General features: G+C 41.2%; 3 protein-coding genes across 7 annotated transcripts in view; 2 read left to right on the top strand and 1 right to left on the bottom strand.

Annotated features, from left to right (window-relative positions):
- si:dkey-264d12.5 (coiled-coil domain-containing protein 30) overlaps window positions 1-23,066 on the bottom strand; it is a 37,673-nt gene that overhangs the window by 3,943 nt on the left and 10,664 nt on the right. Inside the window, exon 19 of the mRNA XM_034531902.1 lies at window positions 6,411-7,187. Coding sequence (XP_034387793.1) covers window positions 7,138-7,187 — 50 coding nt within the window. The 3' untranslated portion in view covers window positions 6,411-7,137. The remainder of the gene's footprint in view (window positions 1-6,410; window positions 7,188-23,066) is intronic.
- Window positions 923-11,091, top strand: znf362a (zinc finger protein 362a). 3 transcript variants are annotated; one of them, XM_034531897.1, is made up of 9 exons: window positions 923-1,135; window positions 4,393-4,456; window positions 5,541-5,742; window positions 6,414-6,539; window positions 6,866-7,193; window positions 8,610-8,834; window positions 10,184-10,262; window positions 10,376-10,534; window positions 10,632-11,091. In XM_034531897.1, exons 2-9 carry the CDS (start codon window positions 4,394-4,396, stop codon window positions 10,749-10,751), a joined length of 1,302 nt encoding a protein of 433 aa, XP_034387788.1. In that variant the 5' UTR covers window positions 923-1,135; window position 4,393; the 3' UTR covers window positions 10,752-11,091. The 3 variants fall into 3 exon arrangements, with proteins under 3 accessions (XP_034387788.1, XP_034387787.1, XP_034387786.1); XM_034531896.1 differs by having other exon boundaries at window positions 5,535-5,742; XM_034531895.1 differs by having other exon boundaries at window positions 5,502-5,742.
- On the top strand, window positions 14,759-23,052 carry LOC117730305 (alpha-1,3-galactosyltransferase 2-like). 3 transcript variants are annotated; one of them, XM_034531899.1, is made up of 6 exons: window positions 14,759-14,857; window positions 15,361-15,543; window positions 16,108-16,197; window positions 16,319-16,414; window positions 20,171-20,308; window positions 20,623-23,052. In XM_034531899.1, exons 2-6 carry the CDS (start codon window positions 15,440-15,442, stop codon window positions 21,305-21,307), a joined length of 1,113 nt encoding a protein of 370 aa, XP_034387790.1. In that variant the 5' UTR covers window positions 14,759-14,857; window positions 15,361-15,439; the 3' UTR covers window positions 21,308-23,052. The 3 variants fall into 3 exon arrangements, with proteins under 3 accessions (XP_034387790.1, XP_034387792.1, XP_034387789.1); XM_034531901.1 differs by having other exon boundaries at window positions 14,769-14,857; window positions 15,371-15,543; XM_034531898.1 differs by having other exon boundaries at window positions 14,771-14,893.

The raw sequence follows: 23,066 nt of genomic DNA, 5'->3' as shown, positions 1-23,066 counted from the left end.
GTGTGTGTGTGTGTGTCTGTGTGTGTGTGTGTGTGTGGGTGGGGGGAGGGGAGGGGACTTTGTATGTGCACAAAATACCATGCAGCCCTTGGTAAAGTAAGAACAATGGTCTTCTTTTATGCTGACATTCACACTTAAAATGAAATAGTAATAAAACATTTAATTTTTTTTACATTTGTTCTGTGGAATCTGTTTTAGAAAGTGTGAATTCAAATTATTAACATTTTGGAGGGTAGTGTTTGCGGTGATGTCAACTTGCATTTCCAATAACCATTAGGCACCAAACACATGTATGATAACTTGAAATAAAGACGCAGGAGAATATTGTAATATATTGTACATATATACAATAAAACTCATCAGTGCTACAAAAACTACTGCCTTTAAATTGAATGTTTGAAAACCATGGCCTAATAATTCGACTTGTGTGAGTTTTTGTTTTATTATCGAATTAATGTCTAATTTCACGTGTAAAGTGTTTGCTCATCATTAATATCTCCTCATACTTTCAACCGACACGGTTGAAAGTATGAGGAGAAGCTTGAAGCGCTCTGGTTTGTGGCAGCAGTGCCATCTCCTGCTGAGCTAAGCACAGAGCATATTAGCAGCCTGTCATGCTACTGCTGAGCGGATTACTCTCACATGTACTGTACATGACAGTCAAGGCCTGAGACAGGCAGACAGACAGACAGGTGGCTTCTATACGAAGATGCAACACATTATTGTCATTATGGACTTAAAAATACTGGAGCTCCGTCTTTAGTGTGCAGCCTCATCTTCTTTTATTCGGGACTATTGTCAGTGTTGATGAAATTCCGCCTCGCACAAGCAAGAACGTGTTCACGTACAGGAAAACCATGTTAATGATGAACTTCCGGTGCGTACGCCCCCCCCCCCCCCCTTCTAACGCGAGCCACAACATCTGCAAGAAAAAAGCCACCGTTTAAATTAGAAACCAAGAAAATGGGTTAAAAAAAAAATAAAAAAAATCTGTTCTGAGCTCAGTGTGTTCGAGACGCCTGCAGCACCCAGAAGTGAACAGCAGGCGACCCGGAAGGTTTGAAGTCCGAGCGAGCGAGCGAGCAGAAAGAAGAGTCCAATCCTTTATAAAACATTCCTTCCCTCGCCGGTTCAGGTATGTTGGCCGCTCGATGCAAATGGTCTGCCTCTTTTCTTTGCTCTTCTTCCTCTCTCTCCCTCTCTCTCTCTCCCTCTCTCTCTCACTGAAGCTCTACTCGTGTCGCTTCGTCCCCGTTTCTCTGCGAGTCATGTAAAAGTTGCATTTTAGAAAAAGAGCATTTGTAGCGCAGATGATGATGAAGGCGGATTTTTTTTTTCTTCTGTCGTGGAGAAGAAGAAGGAGGAAAAAAAAAAAAGGAAAAAAGAGAAAGGCTTTTTCACTACGCGCCAGTATTAACATCGACATCGGGTTTGTGGCTCCGCAGCTGCAGAGAATACAGCGAGGGCATGATGATGATTGTTGGAGGAAGTGTCAGGCTTTCTTTTTTTTTTTCTTCCTCCTCCTCGAGCCGGGCTATTCAAACCTGAATCAAAGTAAACAATCATTCGTACGCTTAATGCAAATACGCCACATCCCGACGCGTCGCACGAGCGTGTTATGACACCGGGAGAATTTATCTCCTTATAATATTCGGATCTGCAGAATATGGCGTCCAGTGCTTATAAAAATAAGACAGGGCTGCCATTTTTGTTTTCCTTTTGTCTGAAATTTTTTAATAAACTGTCTGAGAATGTGGGAGAGGCAGCGGACGGAGAGAGGCGCTGCTGCCGAGGGTCGCCTCTCTCTGGAGGAGATGCTGCTGGTTTCAAGCTGCTCCGCTTTTAAGATTGAAACACTATATTCTGTTGATTTTGCTCTCTTTTTTTTTGAACAGATGGATATTTCAGCACAGCAAAAAGGGCCAAAAAGTTAACCCTAACTTTAGTTTCAGAGATGGACGTGTATTTCGCTCCGTGGTTCGTTATCGTGTGTTATTACACTGAAGCTGAAATATAGTTTTCTGTGTGCAAAGACGCGCTACCTGCACGTCATTTTGATAACACATAACCGACCATCTGTAGGATTATTATAGCACCCACATGTCAGACAGCACAGCTGGAGGTTCCTCCACTTATGAAAGAATACTGATAGTTATCAACTAACAGCATAGTCTGGCTCTAATATCACTTAAGTATCACGTTCTAATATACTCTATACGGGGTTATAAGTTGGAGCACATGGTTTTGTTATTAATAAGTGATTTACTCATGCTTTATAGATCAGTTATATGTCAATAATGAGATATTTTGAGTTGTCTCTTATTATATTTCAAGGTAGGTATGCAGCTACCCTGTCAGAAAGGGTGACTTCTTAGAAAGGACCATTTCTTTCACAGGGCGCCATATTAATTACTTTTTCAATTATGCAATTTAAGTGAAAAATTACCAAAACGTTGATGTAGTCCAGTCTAAAGAAAAACAAACATGTTGAATTAGTAGTTTTAGTCATTTTTCACGCAAGAAATCTCAAACAATCACTATTCCACGTTCTTAATTGTGTCAAATATTATAATAAACTGAACATTGTTTGGTTTTAGGCTGGTCAAACAAAACTTTGGAAATGATATTGACCATATTTCACGATTTCAATGCCAAAAAAAATAATCTATTTATTATTACATTAATCTGCAGATCAATTAACATTAAAAAATAACTGTTATTTACAGCTCTTCTTGAATGTATTTTTTTTTTTTACAATATTGCAAGCTCCTCTCTAATGCTCCTGCATCCAAAATACTGGAAGAAAGCTTCCCCGTCTTTTTCTTACCTGCTGGAACAACTTCAAACCCTGTCACATGAAAGCATACATATTTAAGCCATATAGAAATTCAGCTGCATTCATGCAACAATCTAAACTATTCTGGCAATAGTGCCACAAGTAGTACTAAAGTTCAAAAGTAATGCAGTCGAGGCATGTCTGTGGTTAATTAGATTCCATGTGAATCATGTCTTTTTAGAAAGTGACATAAAGGTGTCCAGCAGCCGTCAAACTCCCGAGCCTGCTCTCTCGAGGCAGAAAACCTCCAGGAAGTGAAACTGATCCCCACTGGCATCATTATAGAAATATTTTGTGGGGTTTGCTCTACACTCGTACCCCCGAACGTATCGTTTTTGTTTCTCTTGGCTCTCAGAGATGGGCTGTGTTATGCCTCTGCTAAGCCAAACAGACTTAGGAATGATGAAGGGAGCCAAAGCACGCAATGCAAAATGTTCTAAAAAAGAAACTTCATACAAGGTTGAGGAGAGAAGCTATAGAAAGAAAGATCACAACTTCAGCAGCAAGCACCTCTCTCTACTGTCAAAAAAATTAGCTTTCTGTCCATCTGGCCTAACACAGGGTGGAAAAAGCCTAAGCTTAATAGAAATCAAACGTTCTCCATTTAAAGAGAATACGTCATGCTCTAAATTTTCCATAAAAATAAATAAATACAAATAATTGACTGCGTCACTTACAAATCAATGTGGTGTCTGTGCCGCATCCTCATTTGAGTTATTCCATGTTCCGTTACTGACCTCTTAGCTTTTGACTACGTCATTCAGGTCTCGCTGTTCTCTGAGGTGAGACCTAGTCGGGGCCCCACGTGTCGAGGTGGAGACCGACAGTAACAGATTAGGATCTGAGCCACATCGCTTTTAAAGTTTCTGTTTTCTCTGATAACTGCTTTCGGAGAGTTCCCTAAGTAGCAGTTGTAATCGTGTGCGAGCCTATCTCTCAGACAGCATGCCCATCTCAAAGTTTTGTGGGCGGAAATCCTAAGAAAAGGCTGCATCGCTCACTTAAACGTCCTCCTTTGACAACAGAAACAATCTGATGAAGCACTGTGTGGAGCACTTTTGAGAAAGAGGGAGAACTAATTCATAATGACTTAGACCATCACAAGACTGCGATAAGTCATCTTAAATTACCACGTCAAACAGTCAGCTGCTGCTTGGGTGGAGAGCTCTCATCACAAGTTTAACATGTTGTACACTAACAACAGATCTTCACATTTATTTCTGTGATTAAGGTGGCAGTTTGTAGGAAAATCTTGTTGTTCCCAACCTGGAATAAAAACAATAAAACTAAGGTGTCGCAAGATGACTCAAGGTTTCCTCTGATCTTTTCCTTTTTTTGTGTGTAAATTTCAATTCTGAAAATGAAGGGAAGAAAAGGGCTCACCTATTCAACCAGTGATGACGAGTCAAAATTATACAATGCTGCATTGAAGAAGTGCCAATCAAGAAGGTTGAGAAGCATTGTCTTACCAGTCTGACTACAATTCTGCACTCATTACACTGATGGACGGAGAAGCTGCCCTTTCCTTGTTTATGACCCTTGTGTATTTATTTCAGGATGGCTGAACCCCGCTTTAACAATCCCTATTTTTGGCCTCCACATCCGACCATGCCCGGCCAGGTGAGTGACTCTGGTATTCACGCTCCTTTATGCACACGCCAGTAAAAATCATTGTAGTGTACATTCACTGTGTTAATGTTCGCTGCTGTTGTTCTAGCAATGTCTTTATTGATTTTAATAGCAACCAAACACATGTACATTTATATATGTGAATAAATATTTGAACAGGGGGATACTCATCGTATATCCACAGGTGCTTCATATGGGCTGAGTCTGTCTTCTCTATGTAATATATGAATGGACTCCTGATGTTGTGAAAGCGTACCCCTCATAGTATATTTAATTTTTTTCTCAGGGCAGTCAGATAATTCTGAAATCCATTTACCCAGGATTAGACCTACCGACCTTTTTCCATGAAAGACCAATAACTATTTGGGCCAATAACAGACCTATTTCTAAAAAATATTGTTCTCTTTCTAATGTTGTGAAAAGCTGGATATAAGCCTTGGATGACAATATGTAGGTCTAGAGGTATTGATCAAATGTCTTTGATACACTGTTTTTAAGAATATTTTTACTTGACTACACTGCCAAAGACACTGGAAAAGTGTACTTTTTTCCTTTTTGCACTTGATACATATATCATTATTGAGCTTTTCTGAGCATCGGACAATTATACTGCAGTAATTTAAGGCGAGTGTTACTTGTTGTTACTTCTCTCCCAAATCTTTGATGGCTCTTGCAACACAGTTAGCGTACAGGCCTGAAATCTTCTCATCTCATGTCAGTAAAACATTAATACGGGCATTTCTCAAAATGTAAAATTATTCTTTTAAAGCAGTGGTTCCAAACCTAGAGGTCAGGACTCCCCAAGGGGTCTCCCCATAAAGTCCATAAAACTCATAACAAAAAAAACATTGCCTCATTTTAAGAGGTCACGAAGACAAAAAGGTTAAGAACCACTGGTTTAAGGGTGTTTAATTGGGAAGATGTTTTGGGTGCATTGTCACGTGTCGGCCTCTAGAGGGAACCATCGCCTCATAAAGTGACACTGGCTGAACTGATGGCTGTTCTCTTGTCACAAATGTTGTTTCCTGGCTGTCAGCTGGATAACCTAGTCTTGATCAATAAAATCAAGGAGCAGCTGATGGCAGAGAAGATCCGACCACAACATATGCCCGCTGCCTCCGCCCCTTCCCAACAGCCCTTACTGGCTCCCCCGATCCAGGCGGATGGCGGCCAGCATGTGATGTCCAAAAATCACCAGATGCCGGTTCTCCACAGCCACAGCCCGTCTCAGCCTGATATCGCCCTGCACGCCCGCCCCGCCTCCAGCTCAGTCACAGGTACCCCTCACCTGCCTCCAGTGGTGGAGGAAGTATTCAGGTCCTTTACTTAAGTAAAGATACTAATACCACACTGTTAAAATACTCCACTACAGCTAAAAGTTCAGCATTTTTTTAAAAACATGCCAAAGTAAAAGTATGCAAGTATTATCAGCAGAATGTACTTCAGGTATCAAGATTTAAAGTAGTCATTGTGCCGTAAAATGGTATATTACTATTATATATGTTTTGGGTTTTATTATTATTACTGCTGCATTAATGGTTGTTGTATTTTACTGCTTTATATGTTTTAATTCCTTTATTTACAGTGGGGTAGTTTAATCTAAAGCAATGTATCATATTCTATCAGATCATATTTTTGTGGCGTCGCTGTCCTGTGACAAGCACAGACGTAAATTAGCTTCTAACTTACTCTGATACAGCCAGGAAGCTGTGCACTGTCCCTGTCAAATAAATGAATGAATTAAACAATAAGGAAGTAACGCCAACAACACAAAACAAAAGATAAGACTGTTTGTTGTATGAATGTCGCTGTATACGATGAGCTAAATTAAATGGATGTGTCTTTATACCAGCTGTAAATTGTTGGCATTAAGACCCTGAATTTGATTAGGATGATGAAAGATGTATGTTTTTTGTAAATGTGAACTTTCCTGCATATTTCTTACCAGGTCGTATTCTGGGGGATGTAAACTTGAATCTGGACGATAAGGCAGCTATTAAAGCCAGAGGATTATGGGAAGACTGGCATCTGCGTCAACTTATAGACCACCCCTCCAGGACGAACCACGTCTCAGGTAGCCCCCGTTTGTCCAGTTGGTACTCCCTGTTGCTGTAGAAACAAGGAAGCAAAGATTGCTGTCCTGCGGTTTGTGGAATTCATGCATCATTAGCTCTGGAAATAATGTTCATAATAATGACTTCTCTGTGTTGTACTCATATGTAACAGGTAGACTAAGAATGAAAGACTATAACCTGAAGTCCCTACACAGGAGAGTGATATTACTATCGCCTTACTAACCATCCGACAAGACGTCCATTTTATATCTCTGTTCCTTAGATGCTGTTCATCCATGTTGCTGCAATTTGCATGACTGGCTCGCCTCACCTTTGCATTCGACAGGTGTTGCGCTGGCATCCAGAACAGGCAACCTCAACACTTCGGAGATCATCACCCCCACCACACCCACCTTGAGCTGCCACAGCCGGCTGGGTGGAGGCCCCACATCTCACCTCATCTCAGGTTTAGCCTGCGGCCACGGCATGGAGCACGGGAAAAACAACGGAGGCCTCGTGGGACTCCTCGGCCCTCCTCCAAAGGAGGAGCGAGGGCGTAAGAGGATCAAAGCAGAGAATGGGTCGTCTCTTTTGGTGGTGCCCTACCCAATCCTAGCTTCAGGCAACGACCAGTCCTGTGTCACCATCACTTCCAAACCAGGAAAAACCTACAGGTAGGAAAGGACTTTTTCTAAAGATAGATGCATTTGACTCATGGCTCACAGTTGTTTTCATATAATTAACAATTCAGTAGATGCAGCACGTTTCGAATCTCCTTTTACTCCTAAAAAATGAGGAAATATAGTGATTATTGATTATTTCTACAATATAGAAAAAAAGTAACACAATTTAAAAGTCCAACAGATTTGAGAATTGTCTCGGCTCACCAAAAAATAAAAGCATCCTCAAAATTGATAATATACAACAAGTGGGGTAACACAGTACATGAGTGAACAATATATAAACCAATATTAATACATAAAATTAACTACTGTGGGAAAAACAAAAAGCTGATTTCTGATGCCTCCCTGAGGTCTCAAACTGAGGAAATAAAGGATGAGAACTGTCAGCATGTTCATGGCCTTCTCTTGCCCCCACAGTTTAAATGTCACTCAGCATCAACTGGGGCTTGATATTTACCAATCAGAATAAGTATTTACTTGGGTACAAGTAGAAATGCAAGAAAACAAAGCAGAATCACAATGTTACTTCAAGCGGCTATAATCAATATTAACAATGAATCCGATAACAGTCTAAAGTGAAAGGAGTTGCTCCTCATAATGAACACCACAGATAATGTGCCGCAGACTACAGTTTGGGGGTTTTGGTTTTCCGGACAAAGCTTTACGTTTGGTCCCCTATTTTCACTTCCAGTCACAGCAGGCAGCTGTGCTCAATGAAAAAAGATCTATAAACCTACTGTATTGTACACTGTATACACAGTAGACCACCTAATCAGTTCCCAACCGCAAACGTGGAGCAGTTAGCAGCTTAAGAGACAGATATTTCCCTCTGGAGCTGGAAGAGACCAAAACTTAGATTAAAAAACAGCAAATATTGGACGACTATATCGCCAGTTGGACACAAACAGACCCCAAATGAATGATACTGTTGCTCTGTATCGGCTGGCTGTGTAAATAAGCAACTGTTTTCTAACAAGTTTGCCATATTTTACACAAATGGTGATGATATATTAATGGGATGTTTTACAGCGTGTTTCAGCTGCCCTGCCGGCCAAAAGAAAAACGTTATTGCAGGTTTAAGTAAAGATATATGCATCAGCATGAAAAGTAAACTTTCTCACCGTGCTATACAGAACATTATATTGCAGTATGATGCGGTAGATTATTATGAGCTGATAATGTGTTTTGTATATTACATATTAAGCCGCATTGTAATTTAGTAACTATAGATGTTTTGTAAATGTAAGAATGCAAGAAATCTGCAGTTCAGCAGGATAAAATATGGATATATATATATATATATATATATATATATATATATATATATATATATATATATATATATATAAATATGCTTGAGTCTCTGTGCGTGTGCTTTACATGTGTCCCCGGTGTGTTTTGATACAGGTGTAAAATGTGTCCGCTGACCTTCTTCTCCAAGTCCGACATGCAGATCCACTCCAAAACGCACACAGACCCAAAGGCTCACAAGTGTCCTCACTGCACTAAGTCCTTTGCGAACGCATCGTACCTGGCCCAGCACCTGCGCATACACCTGGGCATCAAGCCTTACCGCTGCTCCTACTGCGAGAAATGCTTTCGCCAACTCTCCCATCTGCAGCAACACACCAGGTCTGATCAGGTCTCATCACAGCATGTCCATGACACGTGTTTGCTATTATGAGCATAAATGATCAGCATCAATGCTTCAATAACGTTCTTTATATTCGTATCAGGAGCTATAATGTTCTGTTTCCTAATGAGCAGAAAAATAGTACGCTGTGGGGGAATAGGATTGTAGGCAAAATGCTTTATGTATCATACTTGGGGAGATTTGTCCCTTAAATCACAGGTTAAAAACTTAAGTGGGGTTTTAAAAAAAATTATAATTAAAAAGACTTTATTGCAGGGTCAAGCAGGTATCAGGTATAAATTGTGTTACTTAAAGAAGGTAAGTTGATTGCAGAAGGTTCCTCATAGTTCCGTAATCATAGAGATGATTAAAATGTTGGAGAAATTCCACAGACTTCACTGTGGATAGATTTGCGATAGTTTCTATGAAAACACTGATACTGAAGAAGAAGCTTTTCAGTAAAAAGTTGTACAAATAAACATAAACATTTTACTTTTTGTAAAGATGATATAGAAAAAACTGACCACCTTTGACTGTTTAAATTGAAATGTGTTTTGGGAAATTGCTCAATTTACCAGAGACAATGTTTTTAGTGTCTGTACAATAAACAACTTAGTTTTAGTAGGGACATTATTTATTCATAAAGCCAGATGTACAAAAACTAATCATTTAGCTATGATCTTTGAAAGAGAAATTAGTGACACATTCTGCTGAAGAGGTAATCACTTTTTTAAAGCATGGGTGCACAATTTTCAAATGTCTTAAAACAACAGACAGAAACTGCTGCAAAACGATTTCCCTTGGGATAAATAAAGTATTTTTCTCATATAAGCCTCAGATAAACTTAAGAGACCTGTGGATTTTGTCCCTCGCATCACTTCCACTGGATTAGGGATTCATCTTTTCATGGCCAGTATGAACAATAGAAAATGATTACAGCAAGAAAAGCATTGACAATATGGGCAACTGCCTGCCATCTTACGACAAATTGTCTGTAATGATGAGACAAAAATTGCAAAAATGATCCGACGAACGAAAAAAGAAAAGAAGGTAATGCTGTTAGCAGGACAAACAAAATGGTTGAGATCTCAGAAATGAATGTGTCACCAACTAGAAGTGAGAAAATATAATCTCTAATTTAAAATAGTGTTAACGTTTAATAGGAACAAGAGTTTCAGGTTGCTGTGTCCAGTCCACTCAGTGAGAGAGGAGCGTGGATTAAAGAAGAGGTTTAGAGGTCCTCCTTGTTTACTCTCTGCTGGTGGGCTTTTGTTGCCTTGCACACAAGAGATTTTTCCTGTCTGACTTGTAGTTTGATCTAATGTTTGCATCCTTTTGTCTCTTTCAGAATCCACACAGGCGATCGGCCGTACAAATGCCTCCACCCAGGATGTGAAAAAGCTTTTACTCAGCTATCTAATCTGCAGGTAATTATTAACTGCTCTGCCACCTATTATACCGGCCCGATACTCCTCAGCTTAAACTGTGAGGCAAGGTGAAAGGGACTCAGTTTCATTATGTTTTTCTCCCCCCGCTGAAGTCTCACCAGAGGCAGCACAACAAAGACAAGCCCTTCAAATGCTCCAACTGTTACCGTGCCTATTCAGACTCTGCTTCGCTGCAGATCCACCTGTCTGCACACGCCATCAAAAACGCCAAGGCCTACTGCTGCAGCTTGTGCGGCAGGGCATACACGTCGGTGAGTTGGAAATCCAAGTGACATTTATTTGTAATCTGAACTGACGGCAGCAGCGATGTCAAAAAAGTGTTGTCTTTGTTTTGTTTTTGTTTTTCAGGAGACGTACCTTATAAAACACATGTCCAAACACACAATGGTGGAACATGTGGTGTCCCATCACTCCCCCCAGCACAGGACACAGTCTCCCGCCATCCCTATACGGATCTCCCTCATCTGAGCTCCTCACCTGTCTCTTTCCGTCCCCATCAGAGACGTTTCCTGTGATATCTGCGCTCCTCTGATGGACTTTGAACCCATGTACGGGTTCCAAAAATGTGCCAGATTGTATAGGTATCTTGTGAAGAGGTGCTCTTTTAATGAGTGTATCCTCCTTTCCTTTCTTGCTGACCAGATAGTATTATCGGGGACATCCAAAGATGACTTCTCAGCACTTTCAGGCCAGGAAATGACAGGCCTAAAAATGTCTTTTTCTATGTGACTACACAGGGGAAAATAAGAGTATTGCTCCAGGCAGCTACAGTACATGGAACATCTTTTTAAAACTTGTTGTGTAATTACAAGATTGCATTGTCTTTTTTTATATGGTCCATTACTTTCTTTACTCAAGTATCTGCAAAGGAAAATATATTTGCATCAGAAAGAGTCTTCCGTTAGCTGAGTGGCCAAGTAAGCATAAGGGAGAATGCTTATATAAAGCGTATTCATGTATATCTTGCCACTTGTTATGTCAGTGTTTGCAATGTTTCACCAATCACATGGCCATAACATTTTCATTACAGTATTCTTTACCCTGGCGCCAACATCGCCATGACGTGTATTAGACGAATAGATATACTTTCTTTTCCATTTGTGTCATAAAATATGCTCACGGCAGTCCTCAAGTTTCTTCTGTTCAAGTTGGATCGGTGCTGTAGGTCTCCAAACATACAGGAACTGTTCAAAAAAGTGTTATATAAATTGGAACGGAAGAATCACACAAACCAAGCAAAAAACAGAATTGAAATTTTGAATTGAAATTCTTCTAAACTGAAAATTGGTTTTCGTAAAAACAGTCAAAACCCCTCTAAAAATATGATAATTTATATGCATTTACCGTGCCAGATTCACCACGATATGAATGATTACTGTGTTAATATTAAATTGAATCATGCACTCAATCCTTTTTTTTGTCTACTTTAGGTGAGCAAAGGAATAAATGCATTGGCTGGACTGAAATGTTACCCCCACAGACAGATGTGTTACTTTTCTGCAAAACAAAAATGAGGTCCATCTTTATGGTTTTCAGCCGGAATTGCAACTGAAGCATTAGACTTCTTTAAATACTAATTTTGCCATTGTTTTATGAATGAAGATGTTGACATTTTATATGCATTTAAGCCTTAATTTGTTACAACTCTCCACTCTGTTGTTTTATCACTTTACATTTGCCTTTATTTCATAGCATGATATATACTGTAAATAAACTATATTAACTGTCAACCTGTTTTATAATAAATAACTATAATTACTAGTAATGTTGAAAAGCTTGATGTTTTCTTTGATTGTAACGTGACTGTACTGCAACAATAGAAGATAAAGGATGCTCACCGTCTTAATGATGATGAATAAAATGCCTCATCAGACCCTTTCTTTAGTGCCACAGGTGTTGGGTTTCTCTTTTCACTCGACACTAAAGTGTAATGTTACACAGAAGGATGTGATTGTAGGAATATGATTCAACCCTATGTACTTGGCACAACTCTTGTGTTTCACACTTAACTATTAATTTAAGGATCATGTTTCACTTGGCTTTGGGAAACAACAATGGTGGTTAAGTGCCATTGAAAGAGGAAGGAAGTGTCTGTGATAAGTGACAAACTGCAGTTCAGCTGGAGAGATAGAACATTTTCCGGTGCAGATTCAGTTTGATGACAGTTGAGGGTGTAACAAACTACAACTCCCCCTAAGTGGCATTATGGAATAAAAGGTGAACAATTGTGTCTCATGGAAAAATTGAACAAAACAGAAATGGGTTAGCATTTAGCAGTTTCAGGAGTTGGTAGAGAAAGAGCTAAAAGTGAGTGAATATTGAATACTCTGCGTGAATGTATAGGTACATTTACTCAAGAACTGTGCTTCAGTACAATTTCAAGATACTTATATTGTACTTAAGCATTGTCCCTCAATATGTTACTTTACACTTGTAACCGATACTCCACTATATTTCACAGTGTTAATTTGTTGTTACTTTTCTGATTACAATTTAACATTAAAAACATATGATACGATTTTTAAACACGATGCATTGTTAAGGATGAAACCAGTGGTTTCCAACCTTTTGGCTTGGGAAAGCATTGTCCGGCTGTGGAATCTCGACACGTTTCATATCTCTATGAGTTTTACCAAAAATATATTTCCCCTAACTTCTCAGCTCTTTGAGGCCCAACGTGGTAAAAACCCTCCAATATTGCCCATAAAACAAAGATTAGAGCAAAGTTTAAGAGCAATAACAACACATTTGTGTGTCTTATCTTTCCTCATTTGTACTGCATTAATCATCCCAGGACCGCTCGGAATTAACTTGTGACTATTTGGAGGGGTCTGAACCCTAGCTTAGGAACCACTGAACTAAGCTACAAAACTGTGGAAAAAGTAGCTCTGCAATGATTATAAACCACAAAGAAGAAGGTGGGGGAACAACTGAAACCAAGGCTTAAAGGAACAATATACAACATTCAGACCATTAATATAGCAGCAAACAACTATTTGCTATGTAAAGTTATAGTGGCGTCGAGAAGGAAGTGGCCTTTCATGTTAACTGTGTGTCTACTATTGCACACAGTAACACATTAGCATGTTTGTTCCACTAATGGGCTGAAAGAAAAAAAACAACAATGGGTTAAAATGTTATTAAGTAACCTCATTTGTTATCTGAATCTTATTTATTGATTTGTTTATTACTGTCACTTTGAGTTTTTTGGCTAATATCCTACAAATTGTATCTCACATTACTGCAAACAATACTGTGGCATTTCATTTTCCTTAATGTTTTTCTTTCCTTATTAAACAATAATTTCCATTAGCTGCCATGTGATATGAAAGTAAACTAGAAGACTCTTAAAACTTGTGTGTTCCAGCACAGTAATGTGATTGTTCTGAGGCAACAACTCAACTCAATCTGCACTCTAACTGCATTACCATGGAAAGCAATCACTAATTACCTGTGTAGACCTGATGCTGATTTGTCTGCTAATTGATGTTTATACAATCTGGAGAGAAGAAAAGAGCAGGAATATAATATATACGTAAATTAATAAATTAAATAAATAGTTGTTGAGGGACTAAAACTTGCAAGAAATTCTGGGATAATCCTTTAACATGCAAACGATTGCCAGGCTAGTGGAAGAAATATTAAGATCCTTTCCTTACAGAAGCACCTATAGAACAAAGTACTATCAGCTAAAAGTACTTAAAGTATCAGAACTGCTCATTCTGCAGCAGAAAGGCCCATGGTACTGAAACACTAATCAATATGGCATTGTTAGATTATTAATATTGATGCATCAATGTAATAGTAAGGAGCATTTTACTGTTGTAGCTGCTTGAGTTCTAGCTAGTTCTGTCTACTTTATATACAGTCAGGTGTTTTAGTCAAGTGTTTCAAAATCTAGGGGGGGGGGGGGTCAAGATATAAATGGAGTCATGAGAGGATCAATGGGGTACAAAAGAAGAAATAACTAAGTACTGATACATTGATATATTTGTGATAATTATTGCTTTTGTAATGAAATGTTGGATGATTTTACATATTTGGGCCTCAGTCAGTTCTGTCAAATGAAACCATGTCAGAAGCTTAAAGGGGAGATGTCTCTTTGGTGAAACTCATAAATTCAAGCCACAGTTTTTGGGCAAACCCTGAAACAAGCCTTATCACATCCGACTAAGGGCTTACACTCGGGATCCAGGAATGTGCAAACCTGCATGTTGATGCAGGCCAAAGGTACGGAATGGTTCACTGATATCAGAAAAGATCACGTGGGTCTTTAAGAAAGCTTCCATTATTAAATTACTAGTGTCCAATGACACGCCTTCTTCTCACACAAAGCAAATACCTTCACAGGCATTAAACAAAACATTATTTGTTCAGAGTGTGGGAAATAATGCAGATATGCAAAGCACCAAATGGGCGTGTTTAGGTTGTGGGAGTGGAAAATCAGGATCGTTTGTCGGGAATGTTTCGTATACGAGCCACACATAAAAACAGAGCCGTCCACGCGCGCAGTGTATTAATCCTCCTGCGCTCATAGATTTCATGTCGTGCGTCGACACAGTTTTGCATCTCAGGTGTGTTGACACTCAATTATCCTCTGCGTTTGAAATGTAAGGTTTGGCTTTTTTCTTCTTCTTCTTCTGATTTTGGTCGATTACTTTATTTAATGTATACATCTGATCGTTTCCCTTTTATTTAGTCACGACATATCCCTCTCTGTTCTAGGGCAGTTTCGAGAAACTTCCGCTAACGAAAAGAAAATAGAACTGTGTGCAATCTGTGGGCACTTTGACGCAACCATTAGTTGTGTCGCTTCCATTGCGGTCGGTGCACTTTATGATATTTTTAAGAACCGGCCTTCAATTTGTGGGGGATACATCTGACGAAATATAATGATACGAGTGGTATTAAAACAAATATTAAGTGCATACAAAATACAACTCTCCATTACACCGAATTTTCGCCACATATTCTGCAGAGCGGGCTTGGAGCGTGAAAATCACCTGGAGCGATAAACCCGTATTTTAAGTTCAGGACTCCTGATATTGTCTTTTAAATGCTTTCTTCTTCTTGGAAGTCGTATTTAGGCTGCCAAAGAAGCTCTCCGAAGACATTCGTTTATCACGTGACCGAGACGAGCATCTTGATACGACTTGATGGTGAGCAGTGTCGTCCTTCAATCAGAGGATCGGCGGTTCGATCCCCGGCTCCGCTCGCCCACGTCGATGTGTCCTTGGACAACCCCACATTGCTCCCGACTGTGTGTATGACTGTTACTCCCGATGGGCAGGTGGCACCTTAGCGAATGGGTTAATGCAGATAAGTATTGTTAAAGCACTTTGAGTGGCCGGAAGACTAGAAAGGCGCAATACCAGTAGGCTACAGGTCCATTTACCGTTTACCATTTACATTTGTCACAGACGGATTTACCCGGTAGTTTTTCAAAATAAAACATCTTTCAGCCCTTGATCAATCACACATGTTTTTCATTAATTCTTTCTTTCTTTCTGGTGGTTGGGGTCCACTGGGCTGAGTTTGAATTTGTTTTACTTTAAAGGATAGTGCAGCCGTTAATACTCATTTTGAAAAGGTTCAACACCCCCTTCTCTTTCCTCTCATCTATGAACCTACTGCTGCCTTCACTTTCTTTTACAAGATAATTCATGGTCTAATGAGCTTGGAGGGAAGAGTTTGCGTATCTAACAACTTTAAACTTTAGTCTTTAAAAATCAACGTTATTGTTTAGGCTATTGTGCTACACAGTTTAGCATTTTCTAAAAATTAAGATCCAGTGTTTAATCTGTCTGTGGCTTTCTTCCTGTAGCCATGTTCAGAAGATGAAGGGTCTTTTGAAATGTGTGCTCGGCATTCCTATCATGCTCTGTGTTCTCTACCTAATGTCGCCGTCTTTGAGGTGAATATATATTTAAATTCAAGAGGCACCACATACTGTACTAGAGCAATTAATAGGCCTATATGCCAACACCACATTATTTACAATTTGATTATATATATATATATGTTTTTTATATCAGAGTTTTAATAGGCCTACTACCTATGGAAAAATGCTCTTTGGAAAGTGCAAAGATGCTGGTTCTGGACAACAGTGTGGACACCAGCCTCGACCTTTGGTAAGACCATTAACTTACGTTTTGGCTGCACAGATCATGTAGCCACTGTTTACCACCAAAAGCACAAGAAATACAATTTCCCTTTCTAAAATGTCCAACTTGAGAGAAGTCAAACCAACATTACTACGTTCGACAAGTTGATAAGCTAAAAGATTTAATCACATCAGACTTATTGCAACAAGAGAAAAAATATTAAAATGTCAGTTTTTTTGCTAAAACCATAATAGATCATCTCATCGATACTACATTTAATAATACTTTTATTCGATGAATTGGTTAGTTACTAAGTAGATCGGCAGAAACATAATAGGCAACTGTCTTGATAATCAATTAATCGTTAATGATAACCTTTCTAAAGTAAACTGAATGTTTCTAGGTTCTGAAGTTGATGGTTAAGGCCTTTTTAAAGACTAAATGATCCATATTATAATAATTACAGCCCTAAAGTTTAGATTGACAAAGTGGTTAATACAGTGTACTGACAAATATCAGGTTAACCTTCACAATGTGAATACAATATAATTACTACAAAAGTGTAAACTAGAGAAGTTAATAGCCAAACATATTGCAATGATGCTGCTTGTGAGAGCTCCTACTGCAGGCGTACAGAGACCGGATGGCCCGTGCCAACGGGTCCGGCACCCCTTACTCCCGCAGCACCCCCCACAAAAACACCCGAGGGACCCGGTCGAAAGCCTTCTCCAGGTCTACAAAGCACATGTAAACTGGTTGGGCAAACTCCCAGGACCCCTCCAGTAATCTTGCGAGGGTAAAGAGCTGGTCCACTGTTCCACGACCGGGACGGAATCCGCACTGTTCGTCTTGAATCTGAGGTTCGACAAGTGGTCGGAGCCTCCTCTCCAGCACCCTGGCATAAGCTTTTCCCGGGAGGCTGAGCAGTGTGATACCACGATAGTTCGAGCACACTCTCCGGTCCCCCTTCTTGAAGATGGGAACCACCACCCCGGTCTGCCAGTCCATGGGCACTGTTCCCGACCCCCATGCGACACTGAAAAGGCGTGTCAACCAAGACAGCCCAACAATGTCCAGCGCTTTCAGCATCTCAGGGCGGATCTCATCCACCCCTGGCGCCTTGCCACCAAGGAGCTTTTTGACTACCTTAGCGACCTCTGCCAGGAATATGGGTGAATCCACCCCAAAGTCTTCTGGCGCTGCCCCCTCTCCGGGGGACATGTTGGCCAGGTTTAGGAGTTCCTCAAAGTGCTCTTTCCACCGCCCGACGATGTCCCCAGTCCGGGTCAGCAGTTCCCCACCCCTGCTGAGAACAGCCTGGGGTAGACCCTGCTTTCCCTTCCTGAGCCGTCGGATGGTTTGCCAGAACTTCCTTGAGGCCAACCGAAAGTCCTTCTCCATGGCCTCCCCGAACTCCTCCCATGCCCGAGTTTTAGCCTCCGCGACCATCGCCGCTGCAGCCCTTCTGGCCCGCCGGTACCCGTCAGCTGCTTCAGGAGACCCCTGGGCCAGCCAGGCCCAAAAGGCCTCCTCCTTCAGTTTGACGGCTTCCCTCACCCCCGGTGTCCACCACCGGGTTCTCGGGTTGCCGCCACGACAGGCACCGATGACCTTCCGGCCACAGCCCCAAGCAGCCGCGTCTACAATAGAGGCTTTGAACAAGGTCCACTCGGATTCCATGTCCCCACCCTCCCTCGGGATTTGTGAGAAGTTCTTCCGGAGGTGGGAGTTGAAGACCTCCCGGACAGGATCCTCTGCCAGACGTTCCCAGTTCACCCTCACTACACGTTTGGGCTTGCCAGGTCTCTCTAGCCGAGTCCCCCGCCATCTGATCCAACTCACCACCAGGTGGTGATCAGTTGACAGCTCTGCTCCTCTCTTCACCCGAGTGTTCAAGACATACGGCCGCAGATCAGATGATACGATTACAAAGTCGATCATTGATCTCCGGCCTAAGGTGTTCTGGTACCAGGTACACTTATGAGCCACCTTATGTTCGAACATGGTGTTCGTTATGGACAAACTGTGGCTAGCACAGAAGTCCAACAACAAAACACCATTCGGGTTCAGATCGGGCAAGCCGTTCCTCCCAATCACTTTTCTCTGTCATTGCCCACGTGAGCGTTGAAGTCTCCCAGGAAAACTATGGAGTCGGCAGGCGGCGCCCTTTCCAGGACCCCTTCCACCGACTCCAAGAAGGCCGGATACTCCGAAATGCTGTTCGGTGCATAAGCACAAACAACAGTCAGAGCCTTACTCCCCGCAACCCGTAGGCGCAGGGAGGCGACCCTCTCGTTCCCCGGGGAAAACTCTAACACAGCGGTGCTCAGCCGTGGGCTCGTGAGTATCCCCACTCCCGCCCGGCGCCTCTCACCCTGGGCAACTCCAGAAAAGGACAAAGTTCAACCCTTCTCCAGGAGCTTGGTTCCAGAGCCCATGCTGTGCGTGGAGGTGAGCCCAACTATATCTAGCTGGTACCGCTCCAGCTCCGGCTCTTTCCCCGCTAGTGAGGTGACGTTCCACGTCCCTAGAGCTAGTCTATGCCGCCGGCGATCGGCCCGCCCAGGTCTCCCGCCTGGCCCGCCGCCCGGTCTACATAGCACCCGACCTCGATAATTCTCCCTGCGGGTGGTGGGTCCACAGGGTGACTGCTGCTCCATGATGTTTTTTCGGGCTGAGCCCGACCGGGCCCCATGGGCGAAAGCCCGGCCACCAGACGCTCGCCGACGAGCTCCCCTCCTGGGTCTGGCTCCGGGAGGGCAAGGTAGCTTCAGTCCGGGCAAGGTAGCTTCAGTCTGTGGGCTGCTTATCATCAGGGTTTATTGAACCGCTCTTAGTCTGGGCTCTCCCCCGAGACCTGTTTGCCTTGGGAGACCCTACTAGGGGCTGATGCCCCGGACAACATAGCTCCCAGGATCACTGAGCCACTCAAACTCCTCCACCACGTTAAGGTGGCGATTCATAGTCAGGATCCAATGGGTTTAAAATTAACAATATTTAATGGCAAAAGTTACCAGACAAATAATACGTTCACGATTGTGAAGGATGGCTGAACAGACTTCCACAGACTAAGACACTTTCTCGTGTGAATTAGGGGCTGTCTGGTCCGTTACAAGCCAAAAGAAAAGGTAAAAAGAGAACGTTTCCCTCAGTACAAATCCCATTTAAAAGTAACCAGTCACACCTTTAACAACTTTTACATTTTAGTCATTCACTGGGTCAAACAAACATCACTTTGGTTGGCTTAAGGCCACTTCAAAGATGACGGGGCCAAACGTCACACTTCCGGTCAAGACGAGAAGTTCCCTTTCAGAATAAAACCTCTTATCTTGCCTTCAGAATAAAGTAACGTCACGGGTTCCCACCCCGCTTTCAATTTTAACAACATTTCTAAACAATAAACTACCATTCATTCTCATGCATCATACAGTTATCAATACATAGTTATCAATATATACAGTTATCAATACATACAATAATAAAACAATAATGATCTTATGCTTTACAATACATTCCTTCAGCATATTCTCATAATATTCCCTATTAATGATCATAACTTCCTTTAAGTATTAATATAAAACATAAGACTACCTTTATGTTCATGTGCAAATCAAAATAACTTCTTACAACTCTACAGAATTCGATATAAAAAAATTTGGGGAAAAAATCAATTCAAATGAGAATCAGCGATCCCGCCAAACACATTTTTACAGTCAATGTATTTATTTTCAACATATTATTGCAAACTACAAAAAAGAAAAGAACATTTGTCATTTATTTCAGGTCCAGACCCGACGTGCTAACGTGTACATCTTGGAAAGCTCCCATCATCTGGGAAGGAATGTTTGACCCTGACCTTTACGACCGGATGCACAAGAAGGAAGGATCATCTGTGGCTCTAACGGTGTTTGCTGTGGGCAGGTTTGTTTTCACATTTATTCTGTAGTGACTGTGCGGTGACCCCGTTGCCTATCAAAAAAGGCCACCACGGTTGCTTTGTTTATTGCTGTTGCAATAAATCAGTTTCCAACATAAAGGCAATATACATTTTTAACTCAGTGGTGGGAGGCTTTACAAAACAAAACAAATAACAACATGGCTCTTACAGACTGTTTTGATAAACTGTCATCACACCTAAATAAATCCTGGTCGGCCAACTGCTATTTTGTTTGTTTAATCGTGGTAGCTATAGAGATGTAAACGTGAGGTTGTCCTTGTCTCCCCTGCCACCAAAGGTACCTGGATGTTTACCTCAGGACCTTCCTGAACTCATCAGAGCATCACTTTATGTTGGGTTTGCCCGTGACGTATTATGTGTTTACGGATGTGCCGGAGAAGGTGCCAGACATCAAGTTCGCTCCTCGGCGAAGCATAAAGGTGATCAAAGTGGAGAGGAACTCCAGGTGGCAGGACATCTCTATGATGCGAATGAAAACCATATCGGATGTCATCGAGTCGGATCTTCGTCACCACTGCACACATGTATTTTGCTTCGATGTGGATCAGGTGTTTACTGGAAGATTTGGTTCAGAGGCTCTGGCAGATTCTGTGGCTCTGCTCCACGCCCACTACTACCGCTTTCCACAAAAGTGGTTTACCTACGACCGCAACCCAAAGTCCAAGGCGTACATGCAAACTGGGGATTTCTACTACCACGCTGCCATCTTTGGAGGCTCATGGAAGAGTGTAAAAGCGTTGACTGATGCCTGCTATCAGAGCATCATGGAGGATAAACAGAATAATGTGGAGGCTCTGTGGCACGATGAGAGCCATCTCAACAAGTACTTGTGGCTTCACAAACCGAGCAAGGTGCTCTCTCCGGAGTACTGCTGGGACACCGAAATCGGCAACAGGAGAGACATACAAGTCACCCGAGTACTGTGGGCACCAAAGTATTATGATGCACTTCGCACACGTTAGTGTGTTTTACAAGTAAAGTGCAAAATTGGCTCCTATATTTAGTAAATGGTATGAAAACTATAGAGCTATTGTTGTACTCTCAGGGAATTCAGTTGAATATTTGCCTGTGTGGATTTCCTAATGGAGTGATTTCTTTCGCTGCTGCCTATGTAAATCTATGCAAATGCTGCCACGGCTTCATTGTCAATGTGTAGTGGTTACATATTAATGTTACACTGTGTGCTAGTTGATCAGAGTTATATTTATGTGTGTGCAAGTTGATCAATTACCCCTGTTTCCCCAAATCACCCTTTTGTTTATGTATAACACTTCTTGTACCTGGAGTTACAGTGGCATAAATAACGACGGTTTCTTCAAATTGTCACACAGGACGTGGACGGCTTCATTTTGTCTCATCAGTTTTTGAGAAAGATGAAGGAAAAGAGAAACATCTTTTGTATATTGAGATGGAAACGCTGTCCCTAATTTATTTTTCATTTTGAACTCTGTAAAGCTTGAGTAGAAGCCAAGGATTTGAATTGATGTGCACAGACAAATGTTAGGAGCTATTGAAAGGGAAGGGGATGCTACCTGGAAGAATAGTTGTGTACGTTTTAAAGCACATTGAGCGCAACATTAGGATCTATGTGGAACTTTGTGCTCTTGTAAACTGTGTTGTGCTCGTGTTCTAGCAGGGAGGAAATGTAACTAAGTACGTTTTGGCTACTCATGTACTGTACTTAAGTACCACTTTGAGTTACTTGTACTTTACTGGAGTATTTGCTTTTTTATTTAACTTTATATATTCTACACCACTACATTTTGAGGGAAATATTGTACTTTTTGTGTTAAGTAGTATATAGCCTATTTATTAAGTACATGAAGTAGTTAAAAAGCTGCTCTACCTTTTAGAATCTGCAACATTTAAATGATAAAGACATTTAATGCATCAGTAATTGTAATCCAATGATATCAGTCTACCTTGAATATATTTTTGCAAAGTTACATAACTTTTTAAGCAGATGTATCAGATTGGTGGCATTCTTCCAAGTGGAATTTGTGGCAGGTCGGTACTACTTATAAGATGTGGTAATAAAATTAACATCTTTAAGGAGAAATATAATATCCCAAAGCACCTTGTCCCAGAGATGTTTATGCATGAAAGTTTGATATGGAGTTATAGTGTGAAGCTATTACTTACAAGTACCGGTAGCTGTAACATCCAACTGATTTATCTGTGAGCACTAATTTAGAACGTATCCCTTTGGTTAGAAATCCATTGAGATGGAGCAACCGTCTATTCAGATGTCGCAACGTGTTTAACATACCAAAAGGCCAACGGGTCAAATGACTGCTTGTAGTTTAAATGCCAACAAATACATCGGGCAACTGCAATCAGAATAAAAAGGACATTTTGAGGACTTCATACAAACATAATACAAGTACATTTATTTTAATGCGGCAGGGCTCTAGCTCCTGGGGTAAGTTTAGAACAAACAGCTGCTACGGTATGTACTGTGGTTTCTCCCCCTCGGCTGGCCCCAGAGTGCTACGCAAAACAGCTCGTTGTCATTTGTTCAAAGGAAAAACACGAAGAGAACATGTGTGAAGATCAAGGTTTTGAAGTCTAGATTTTGAACAGTTACAGGATGTGAACTCTTTTCTTTTTCTTTTTTTACACGAGAGCTGTTGTCACTCAGATCTGGTGAGGTCAGTCATTTTGTTAACTAAAAAATTAAACCAAATGGGAAGAGAAAGACAGAGAAATGGGAATAAAAAA

Source organism: Cyclopterus lumpus, chromosome 5 (assembly GCF_009769545.1).
Source record: "Cyclopterus lumpus isolate fCycLum1 chromosome 5, fCycLum1.pri, whole genome shotgun sequence".
In the NCBI taxonomy this organism is placed as follows: Eukaryota; Metazoa; Chordata; class Actinopteri; order Perciformes; family Cyclopteridae; genus Cyclopterus; species Cyclopterus lumpus.
Note: the sequence above shows the minus strand (reverse complement) of the source record. Positions and strands in the feature narration are given on the sequence as shown.